At 43.9% G+C, this 12,215-nt stretch overlaps 1 protein-coding gene across 2 annotated transcripts in view; it reads left to right on the forward strand.

Annotated features, from left to right (window-relative positions):
- sdccag8 (SHH signaling and ciliogenesis regulator sdccag8) overlaps positions 1–12,215 on the forward strand; it is a 42,385-nt gene that overhangs the window by 16,377 nt on the left and 13,793 nt on the right. Inside the window, exons 14-16 of one of the 2 annotated variants that reach the window (XM_068568627.1) lie at positions 3,778–3,905; positions 7,256–7,364; positions 9,154–9,285. In XM_068568627.1, the coding sequence (XP_068424728.1) occupies positions 3,778–3,905; positions 7,256–7,364; positions 9,154–9,285 (369 nt within the window). The remainder of the gene's footprint in view (positions 1–3,777; positions 3,906–7,255; positions 7,365–9,153; positions 9,286–12,215) is intronic. The other variant, XR_011077108.1, reaches the window with a different exon arrangement.

The following is a 12,215-nucleotide window of genomic DNA, read 5'->3' on the forward strand; positions in this document are numbered from 1 at the left end:
ATGTGGCAGCAGAGTGATTGACTTGCATCACCCCGAGGTTTAATAAAAATGTGCTAAAACACATTGAGGTGCGTGTGAGGGAGAAATTGTGTGACACGGTGTGCGGTCTGCCACACAAAACAATTCAGATGTTTATTGTACGCCCGCATCAATGATACGCAGCGCAGCGAATGTTCAATATGTCACTTTATTTTCTCCGCGGTGCACTCGGCCTTTGTTGGCAGTGTCGGCTAGATGGGCCGGCACAAGGCCTCCGTCTCACCGTCTCTCAGTCACACACATAAACAAGCCCACTCACACATTAGAAGAAATCATCTTTGCAATTCTGCGCATCAAACTGTTGAATATTAATGCAGTCTGATTGATGCAGTCTATCATGAATAGCTGTGGATCCACTGGAATTTCTCCACAAGACATGAATCATCACGGGTGTCACCATTTTGAGCAGTTGAGTAAATAGTTAACAGTTGTAATTTTAAAGAACAGCGTCGCTGCATTGATGTAAATCCAAATCAAAGTCTCGTCGGATAATTATTGGAGCTGCAAGTGCTTCAGTTTCAATGATGGAATGGAATGGAATGGGAATTAATAGTTTTTTTTAAAAATCTTTGTCCAAATCTAGGTTTTTAAAGGTAATTTGGGGATTATTAATTTTTTATATTGTTTATGCTGTTTATTATTTTTACAAGCAGTTAAGATATGACGGGTGATACACAAATCTATCATCTGTTAAAAACCACACTCATTTAATATCTCATTTAAAACGCGCTACAAAAAGTTGTGAGTGTAGCTATTTATGCGGATGTCTTCTGTGACAGAAATAGTTTTTCTTCATCTTGTCTTCCTCTTGATTCCTCATCTCGTCCTCGACAACTCTTTGTTGTGAACAACGCGTGTGTGTTAACATATTTGTGCTTTCGGCTGAGGTCACAATCTGTTCACCTGTATGTTAATTGCACACCTTTTATTTTGCAACACAGGAATATCTCTCAGAGCATAATTATGAATATGTATTGTTTGAGGGCTTGTTCTCTTCACTCTTTTCCATAAGTCTGTATGTCTATTATTTTGTACAATATCATGTTGAAGTTTCTTAGTTATTTCAAATTGCAACAAAAGACCGTTGTATGTTTTGTGCAATTCACACACAGATTTTTCAATATTATTTGTGTGTGTTCACATTCTGTATGATTTGACTTTCTGTGCATGCGTCTGAGTGACATTGTGTTCATTGGGAGGGAGTATAGTCTACTTTACTTTTCTCCAAACAGCGGTCAGTGGTGTCTGGCGTTGTCGAATGTCTCCAATTCCTCCAAGTCCACCGTCTGACTCCAATTTGTGCTCGTTCTCTGATAAACCGCGGCATTTGGTGGTTCTGGCGTGGGATGCCGGCTGCACCATGGGGTGCTGCAAACTCTGTGCTTGGTCAGGCCCTGGCACCCCACATCTAATGGGCAACAGCTTGAATAGTGCCCACTTAGGCAGGCAGCGCAGACTGGGCCCCCTCGTCTTCCTCACGGCTCCAGCCAGCTAGCCAGCCAGCCACCGCCTCTGCCACCTCCCACTTACCCAGCAGCCACTGTACCTGGCCGCAGCCCCAGAGCTATTCCAGCCTACCTTAGGCCCCTGGCCCATGCCGCTCTCGCCATACTTATCAAGCTGTCCTACAGTGCATCAGGCCAGGCATATACAAACAGGCCCAGCTATCCGCTAACTGAACATTCAGTCTATTGCCTCCTAGGCCCAAACAAGAGTTCCTGCCACAGGCAGCAACCCAGAGCCCATTCACCAATTAGCTGGAAGGCAGATTATTGTCCAGGGAGAATTACCCAGCTCCATCCCCACATATTCAGCCTCTGCTCTACCCGTCGCCCTCAACGCTTGCTCCAGGGCTTGGCTCTCCGCTGACATCTCTCCTCTGCGTTCTCTTTTTTGTAATGCTTTAATTTGACAGTGCTCATCAGCAGCCATTTTGTGACAGACATTTGCAAGTAAACGTGTTGGATTTGATTGGGGATACAAAATGGCGCAGGGTAAAGAACCTGATAACGTCGCCCGACTTCCCGGCTTTGATTTGATCCTCTATGAGGCGTTCAGGCCATGGTCATGAGGATTCAAACCCTCGGGTCTTACTTATTCAACTGAACGTAGAATCATTGACCCTCCTCGAGGTTGCATTTTACATTGAAGGCCCCCGAGTCTGCTCTGCTCTGTTGCGTACAACTTTATGAAGTTGTACTTTTTAAAATGTTGGTTCAGTAGATCAGCGAAATCAAACAGATGCCAAATATGTAGCTCTGTGTTTTTGCCTTTCTTTCTTGTTTTTCCATCGCTCTCCTCTTCCTCACCACCACCACTCTATTGCTGACTGCTGGAACTTTCTGGCGGCCTGTCTGATGCTAATTGGTGGGTAAACAGGTCTGGTGTGACTCCCCCCCTCCCCCTCACCCCACCCCAAACGCACAGACACACACACACACACACACACACACACACAGGCATACGCAAATACACACGGCCCCCTGGAACCTTTTGCAGGACCAAATGGCTGGCAACGCCTGCCCGCCATCTCCCGCTGAGCCCTGGTGTGCGCTTTGGTGGCTCAGGCTGCTGTTCAAGCCCAGCGGGGGTTCATTCACTCTCACACACTCACGCACACACTTATACGAGTACAGACACACACAGTCTCCTTGTGTCCCCTGCACACCCGCCACCCGCTTTCACACCCCAGACAGCAGGACAGCAGGAGAACACACACACACACGAAGGAACAGACAGACGCGGTCACTTTAGAGATGCAGGCCAAGCGCTGTAGGGGAGAAAAGTTTTCACTTAAACTGGAGAATTCTCTCTTCATTAGCGCCTTTGGACTACAGGAAGAGTTCTGTTTATTTGTTCGTTTTTGCCTGTCTTTGTAGTTTTTCTTTTCTTTCCTTTTGTCTTTTCCTGTTACATTTGGACTTTGCGGAGTTAGAAAGTTTGGTTCAAACGGTAGTAAAATGCAACGTTGTTCAAAAGCCACCTTAGTTTGCATCTTACCTGTACAATTTAGATTTTGAGACGAGATTAGAGCTATTTGATCTCAACCAAATGCGCTATCACAATGTCATACAGTTATTTTCATGGAGATCGCGTACGAGTGCAGTCCTCCTGTACAAAGAAGATGAGATTGATCAATTGATGTCACGTAGCTGTATCGTTACACGTGTTTTTGGAATTATCGGTGTTTCTCGAAATTCAGAGGATGATGAGCAGCTTGAGCAAAGTGACATCTCAGGGCAGACCAATCTTTTCGTTTTACGCTCTTGCAGAGGAGTCTGAAATGGACCGTTGTGTTCTGCGAGTGTTGGTGTTTCGTAGACAGCTGCAGTACCACTCAGGGGTCCTCAAGCCGTCGGTTGCCTGACGCTTTTACCCTTCTACCCCCTGAGTCTCCTTTTTGTACTCCGTTATCTTGTTTACTCTCCTCCTGTTTTCTCTCGTCACCTCTGATCCTGAAGTTATCTACGTTACTACCTTGATTGAAATGTAATCAATTTTACTGAAGCAAGCATATATTTTAGTCTAGGTCAAATTCTATATTCAAGATTGAAGTTGTAACCTCCAGTATTGATGAACTCAACCACCAGCAGACTAATATTTAATGCGTCTGTTTGGATGAACACTGGTTTTTACACACACACACTGTAGGTAGCCATGTTGTGATTAAATCTTGCATTTAATGAACAACAACAATTTTGAAATTTCACAGTTTAACACTCCGGTCCTCTTCCCCAGACAAGACCGAGAGAGTTCAGAACGGGCTCATGAGGAGGAAATGGCGTCTGCGACCCTTTCAGCGCGGGAACGGGAGAGAGAGCTGACTTTGCGTCTGCAGCAAACGGAGGCTCAACACCAGCAGAGAGGTGAGTGCTTCCTCCTCCTCCTCCTCCTCCACTGATGTTACTGGTTGGCTTCAGCAGAGCTTCCCACTTCCACTGTCTCCTACTCACCTTTCTGTCTTACAGCTCGTCTACAATACTTCAGCCACAACACCAGCAATGCACTAATCTTATTGTATTGTTAAGTGATTGTTTCTTTCCAGTGCTGGTAGTCTTTGGCCATCTATTAGATTGGCAGCAGATTGCGTTGGACAGATGTGATGGAGCCAAATCAGGTGGTCATTGGGGCTCAGGCTCCCCGAGGAGCTGCATTTAAAGGTTCTCATTAGAGAGCCTCACACACTTGAGAACATCTTAACGCGGCTGCACAGCAGCAAGTCCTCAAGTTTGCTATTGCACAAGGTTTACTGTTGGCCACTGCGGTACACGAGCATATTAGTTGTTTTACACAGAGGGGAGGGCGATATGGGGGCACAGAACAAAGTAGAACTAAACAGGATGGAGCACACTGAGACACATTTTCAGAACAAAACAGGAGAGTTAATCAGGGTCAGTAACAGAATCACAGCTCTGGAGCTTGGAGGATCTTAATCTCTTCCTCAAGGACACTTCAGCAGGGTGGATCTTTGCCCGAACCGGGTCTTGAACCCTCATCTTCCAGTTGAAGGGTGTTTTTTTATTTCTTCTGACTGTGCCACCTTGCTCTCCACCAACACAACATAGCCAGAGTGGGAGGAGACGGACAGGAACACAACTCATTAGAGCTGAAGTGACCTCAAAAGAGCAGAACAGAAGCCTTCAGAGGAGAAGAGAGAATAGCGGGGAAGAGCAGAGGGAAGGTGATGGGAGCAGAGCAGAGAGACCCGGCTCAGAGCTCCCTGTCTGTCTGCACAGCAGAGCTGCTGCTGCTAGCACATCTGTTGCACCATCTGGATCCCCCCCCCTCAAAGCCACCACCCGCCCTCAACCACTCTCCCTCTCCCTCCCTCCCTTCTCCTTTCTGTTTGTTTACCTGTGGTTCCCTTCAACAACCAGGGAGCCTGCTGGTACGCAGAACAAAGATGGACGGTACAGAGGGAGGAAAGGATGGATGGAGGGAAGAGGCGGGGGGGTAAACAAAGGGTTTGTTCCTGGCGCATGTCGGCAGCACACATGTTGTCTAAAGAGAGCTGACATCAGAGCACAGCAGGAAACTGTGGATGGGGAGGGGATGGAGGGGTGGACGTCCTTTAGTAGCTCGCATCACTTCCTCTCCCCGTGCAACCCAACAGATGAGCTAGATAATTAGCTTTCTTGCTCTCCAAATCCCGCCTCTCTGTCCATTCGTTTGTCCTTCCTTCCATCCATCCGTCCCCCATCTCCCTTCTTCTCCGCTCCTTCCCACCTTTTTTTCAGATTTTTTTTTTTTCATGTTTCTTTTTTGAGTAAATGCGTACAGAGCAGCCTCTAGATGATATCAGATATTTGTTTCTCTCCATCCCTCCCTCCCTGCCTGCCACGCTTCTTCTCTCCATCCCTCCCTCCCTCATTTTTTCTCTGTTTGTTTCCAGTGCCAGTTCTGCTGTGTTTCTGTGTCCCAGGGTTCTTTTTGGCCTACGCACGGCCAGACGCATTCAAAGCCTGTTCAGCTAATTAGCATTCTTCATGCAACTTTTCCAGCACTGACCAAACTTTGTTGACTGTACGTGTGTGTGCACGCCTATGAGTTTGTGTAGTTTAGTTTCATGCTCTGCAGCATCCAATTCATGCCCCCCATGCATTTGCTGTGGCAGTGATCTCGGGACAGAGGCTGTATAGACTGGAATGAAAGGTTTGGTGGTAATTCACTTTAAAGATGCAATGTGACGCCAGTACAAAGTGAATAATATTATGTGAAACATCAGTGTGCATTGGCCTTTCCACCTCTCCCAGTCATCATACGAAGTAACAAAAGTCTAGTCAGCCTGCAGGTAAATATTATATATCATACCACAGACACCTTCCATCATGGATCTTTCTCACTTTTTTTTTATTATCTCTTTCTTTCCTTCCCAATATCTACTGTATGCAAAAAAAAACTTCACAAGTGTGAGCTACTTTTCAAAGTCCTTAGTGTTTTTGGTTTCGCTTGACTGTAGCAGAATGCCGGAGCAGGTGGATCATTCCCTCAATCCAAACGGCAGCCATTGTTATTTTAAAAGAGCAGACATATGTTGGAGAGCGGAACGTGGATCATTTCAAAGGAATGATGAAAGCTCAGTGTTGGATTGTTCAGAAAGAGGCCCCCATGAGCGGATGAGGACGTGGCAGGAAGGGTGGAAAGGAGAAAGAAAGCGCTTTCAAACAACAATCTCCCTCTCTTTCTCCATCTCATTTTACCCTTCTCACACACTTTCTACTTCCAGCAGATAGTCTCTGTACTTGATTTTAATGTGAATGTCGAGAAAAACATTTTTTGGAATACGTTCAAAGAGACAAGTGGTTCACTTTTGCGGCAGTATTTATGACAATACATTTGATGGAACAGCTCAGTCCATATTGGGGATGTTTTCCTCTGGTGTGTGAGGTTGTTTGGTTGGCCTGCTCTGGAAATGTACTTTATGTATTAATAGTAGTGCCATGATGCCACTCCAACATTGTAACATTAATTAAATGAAAGTTTGACCAACATGAAATGGTCAATGAGGTGATCAACATTTTTTTTCTCAGATTTGAGCATCTATATATTTTCTATTCAGTCACATATTCTGTGCTCTACTAAAATAAATAATGTTTAACCTGACATTTGAGCTCGCTGGGCAACTTTTTATTGATCTGTGAATAACTAAGTGAACAGTTTTTTATTCTCTATAAATACACACAATACAAAGGATCCAATTCATAGTTTTTAACTCTTCTGTCTTGCAGTTTTATGTACCTTAACTGAACACTATTAAAGCATTATTTGTACATTCAAAACATAAAAAAGAGAACATATTTTCTCAGCAAATCATGAGATCTTAATTCATTTAGTCAGTTTTTTATTTTATGTGAGTGAGACAAATCAGTAAATTACATTACATTACGCAGCTCACTGTTTCTCTCAAATAAACACAATTGTCACATATCTTTTTACTGAAGAGCGATAGAGATATACTGTACAGATACAATACACAGTGAGGGGAAGTGTAGACCAAATACACATTGTCATATACAGTGTATATAATACTATAACTGGAGGAGGGAGATGTTTGAACTTCAGGGTGTCGGCTGAAAATGAATTGCCTCCCTGAAGTGATACGTTGCTTGCACCCCCTTCAGTTTCGGCGAAGTCACTGATACTGATAAGTGCACATGAAATCACACATGGTGGTCAACCTCACAGTAACAGGCAACTTTCCCACAATCGATTGCAGTTGGAGAGTTGGACGGTCTTCTGAGTTCCCAGAATTCCCTGATCAGGAGGCTGAAGGAGGAGTGCTGCGCGCTGGGAGTCAAATTGGAAGAATTGACAGAAAGTAGCGGGTCAGCATTTTCTCTTTCATTATATTAACCTTCATGTGTGAACATCTATTCACTCAACTGTGGTTTCAGTTCAAATCGGCTTTATGTACACACACAGTCTCTTGTTTCCAGTTCTATCTTCACTCCGTGATTTGTTCCCTCCGTCTGTCGGACGTCCATGTCATCATCTCATGAAGCCTCATCTATCCAGGCTGTTTGGACAGAGCATGTCAACATACTACATACTGCTTTCCAGCCTGACCTGTTTTCTTGTTAACCTGATGCTACAGTAGTCACAGCAGGCCTGCACAGCTCTCCATCTGGGCTGCCTGTGTATGTATGTGTGTGCGTGTGTCTGTTTCTGTGTGTGTCTGTGTACTTGATTGTGTGTGTATGTGTGTGAGAGTGACCCTGGGCCCAGTGTCCTGTCAGCTGTTGGAGCTGTGCTGCACATTAGTCACATGACAGCCCTCAATCTGGCCCTGCCAGACCGCACGGGCCTCACCAGCCACAGGACGCATGCACACAATACACACACTCATGTACCCTGTGTTTTTTCTTATGGGTGGACATCAATACTAAGTACACATATGTATGTACACAGTTCTAGCTGCCACCTTGAATGTGTTTTTTATGAAAGGGAACTAGCAAACATGCTGACACACCGGCATGAAGGCTCATAGCCTACATCTGCTGTATGTGTGTGTTATGTAGTTTAGCAGCAGTGTGGTGTTGGTGTGTTTTGTGCCTCGGGCTGTTTGAGCTCCTGGAGTCCAAGCCCAGTGTAGCGGTTAAAGTCCTGCTGGACTGCCCCAGTCAGGCTAAGCGAGGTTACACTGAGACAGTTGCAGCAAGACGAAGAAAAAAAAAAGTCAAATAGTTTTCAGTTGTTTGACTGAGTGTTCGGCCGACTCCTCCCGACTGGCCGGTGTAACGTCGTGCAGCAGACACAGCAGTTTAGAGCATTCGATGGATTTGTGGTGGATCCCACAGAACTAACTCGTCCCTCCAGGGACCGTTTGTTGTATGTGTTACCTCTCTTTGCATCCTCATATTTCCTATCCTATCAGAGATACTATCTCTGTTGGTGCTGTCGAATAATTTATAAATAAGGAAATGTAATTGGTTTGTGTACAGTCTTGAAAAAATATCCTTCAATAGCAGAGTGAGTGCTGTCGGTGTTCATTTCCTTAATTATACACGTAGGTGCCAGTTTATTAGGTCCACCCAGCTCAAACTAATGCAGTCTAATGATGCACAAAATAATTGTCAGTATAATGCAACACAGTTCAACAACAGAAAATGATCATACAGTTGAGGCGACACCTCTTTAATGAAAAAAAAAGTACATTATAACCTTTCATAAAGATCATATATTTTGCAGGACTAAAATCGCATTAATTTTAGTGATGTGCAACTAATAAATGTGTATAATTAGGAGAGAATTTCTATCCAAACATGTTGTATGTTAACAACAAGTTATTGCCAAAGAGTTAAAGTCTCCAGATCTGTTGGACTTAAGATCTGTAAGGACTATGGACTCAAGACCCTGACTTTAAATTAGTTTAAATCTGTTTGATGTTTTACATTTATATTGTGTATTCATTTTATGTCTTTATTGTATGTCTTTGTGAAGTCTGATCTCGAAAGTGTTGCTGCAAATATTTTTTATTCAAAAGCCAATTCAGTATTTTAATCTGCTTGCATGCCGCATTGTACATGGAACATTTTCATATGTTACATCTGTATTAATCGTGTGTCTGTGTGCGTGTTCATGTGTGTGTGTGTGTGTGTGTGTGTGCATGTGCAGTGGAGCGCTGGAGCAGCTGGCCCAAGAGAAGCAACACCTGGTGGAGACAGTAAAGGATCTGAGAGCTCGTTGCGTCGACATGGAGGATCAGTGTGTCCAGCACGGCCGCATGCACCAGCGCATGAAAGACAGGTACGTGAATACACACACAACTACACTTCCTTATATACATCTTACATCCTCAATGTTTCAGGGGTATTTTTATTATTACATTATTGTGTTGATTACCAGAAAATGAGCATTAGATTTTGACAACTTTTATTTGTTGGTTTATCAGGCAGGAAGCTGTGAAATTGTTTTTGTTTTTCTCCCCTTAGAACTACTACAAGCATTTCACTGAAAAAGCAGCACACGTATCTTATGAATATATTTTATTATTAAAATAACAGCAGCCTTGTTGGCAATAAATGTTCCCAAGTGATTTTTAGTTGTCATTTCTCTCCGTTTGCAGAATCTGGCAGCAAGCCTTCAGAAAAGTGCAATTTCCTTCACAAGCTATCCCTAACCAGTCCATCTTGTGCACATCTGAAGTTTCATTCTTACATGAATTGTTTTATTTTTTGTCGACAGGGTTTTTTTTGTTGTCATCAGCAGTTTACTATCCTGCTGTCTGTGCAGTGTCCACATTTTCCACTTAATCAGGTGGCACTTCAAACTGTTCTCTGATCAAAAAACGCTTTTTTCCCCCTTATGCAGTACAATGCATTGGAAACAAAAAACTAATGAGAGACTCCATGAAGCTCTTGTGGTCGTCAACAGAGGACAGTAGCACCCTAATAAGGATAACGTGCACTAGATGAAACACCGAAACTTTGAGGAGTTTAATCACAAATATGAAATGAGTTATGAAGTTAACAAGCAGCTAATTCATGACACACTTTGACTGGTTTGCTGGCTTTGACTCGCTCAAAATACTTTCTGATGGAGTCGTGAACTGCAGACTGAGCTGAACTGAAAGTGATTAGCGATAGCACAAGCGCAGCTGATTTGGGCTTTTTCTTTTTTTTTTGTGAAGTGGACAAACTTGATAATTTAGCTGTCTGACAACACTCTCTAATTCACTAAAGTTGTGATGTCCTTTTTGCACGATTTTCCACTATTCCTGTCACATTTTTCACATTCCAGTGTGGACGGTTTTGGAGGGCAATACATAGTGTATACATCTTACAAGAACTGAGTTCAAAAGGCTTAAAGTAAATACATTGCTCTATGCAGAATGCAGGGAAGGATTTTGGAGACTTGGCTTTTAAAAGCTGCAGATAAAAGTGGTTCTATCTTTGGCTTATGCTACAGTATCTGTGTGTGTGTGTGTGTGTGTGTGTGTGTGTGTGTGTGTGAAAGTGTGTGTATGATGCGGGGGTCTCTTTCTCCCTAAGTGTGGAGCCCAGTTGGTGTGTGTCTCCACAGGGTGCCTGGCATGCAGCCTGGCTCTGCCAATGTGGGCGAGGGTGTGTGGGTGTTGTTGCCCCACTGTGCAGGATCTCTACCCCAGTACCCCCCCTCCCAACCCCACCCAACTCCACCTTCCTCTTACACAAAACCAACCACACACACGCACACACACACTTTTCTCCTGCTCCATCACTGACACTACATATTGTCTACCACCCACCGGTGTTAACCTGTCGACAGTCAGACGCTGCCAAAAAAAACAAAGTTTAACAAGTCACAGCTGTCTCCTGGTTGTGTGCAACTGTTTTTGTGTGTTTTATAAAGAGGAAAACAATCTAAGTTGTCAAGGAGTGTGAAGTATGAATATTCTGTATGTTTCCGCGCATATGTTATGGTGGTATTTTTTATGTGTGTGTGTATGGGTTGCTATTGCATGTTCTCAGGAGGTTTAGCAGAGTAGGAATCTGACTGCCAAAAGTGGATTGGCTGGGAAGTTGGCACCTAACTTCTCCCTTCTCCCAACTGAACCACGATAATCACTCTTGGCATTTAGTGAGTTTTATTTTCTGCTTTGACACTTACTCGGTTGATTAATCCTCCTGATATTTAAAAATCTCTCGAGTTCGGTTCTACATGAGGTCACTTTTGCAGTGACTGTTGAGCTGCTTGACCACATTTCTTTTTTATTTCATTTTCTGGAGATAATTGTTTTGGAATGCAGTTATTAGTTTTGAGTTGTAAATACACACATTTCTTTGGCATTTCTATGTTTTGTCTTAGGGATTTATTGTAAGGACGCTACAGTACAGAGATGAGGGAGAGACAGGGAGGCGAGTGAGGTATGACTCACGTTTACGATGATCTACTCTGCAGCTGGTACTTGGTCTTTCAGCATCTGATTGTATTTGTGGTACTGATCATACTCCGAGTGCGAAACTTGAAAATCTGCCAATAGTATATTCTTATCATTTAAAGGAAGAAAAAAAAAATAGATCCCCAGTAGTTGGCAGGGCTTTATTGCAGGGATGTGTTGCAGTTCGTGATTCAGCCGTAACGGCAGGACTAAACTTATTCTCTATATCGTGTGGGTATGTTATGTTCGGTATGCTGCATGTTCCCGGTGAAGCATATATACGCCAGTCTCTCGACACATGGTGCTGTTCTCGCACTAAGTCACACGCATCTTCTCGTTCTTCTTAATGTTTGTCTGCATCCGTACATCGGGAATACGTTCGATGGTCCCCGCAGGCCCCCGAGCATTCGGCGGGCGCCCCGCCGCGCCGCTCGGGGGTTAAGGTGTACGTGTTAACAAGCTGGTGCAAGTGGATTCGATATCGAGCGCCCCGCCCCTCCCCTCAGCCTCTCCATCGGCCTGCAATCTGTGCTGCGAAGAGCCGCAACAGCGCACCACGCACAAAACATTTGGAAAATCAGCTTGATTTATTTTTACATGGGCGAGCTGATTGCCAAACTACACAGGGGTTTTTAGCACACAATGTTTTGCTGCACCATTTAATTATTTATTTCACTCTGTCTTTGGTGGTTTGGTTTTTTAATGCCTGGAAGTGAAGGGATAGAACGGAGAGTTGAGAGATGGAGTTATGGAAGAGGCTAAGCCAGTTAACGTAAATGATTAATTTAATGGTTGTATATCCTATTTTATCAGCTGT

Source organism: Clinocottus analis, unplaced genomic scaffold (assembly GCF_023055335.1).
Source record: "Clinocottus analis isolate CAN_PGR_092001 unplaced genomic scaffold, fCliAna1.0.p SCAF_8, whole genome shotgun sequence".
In the NCBI taxonomy this organism is placed as follows: Eukaryota; Metazoa; Chordata; class Actinopteri; order Perciformes; family Cottidae; genus Clinocottus; species Clinocottus analis.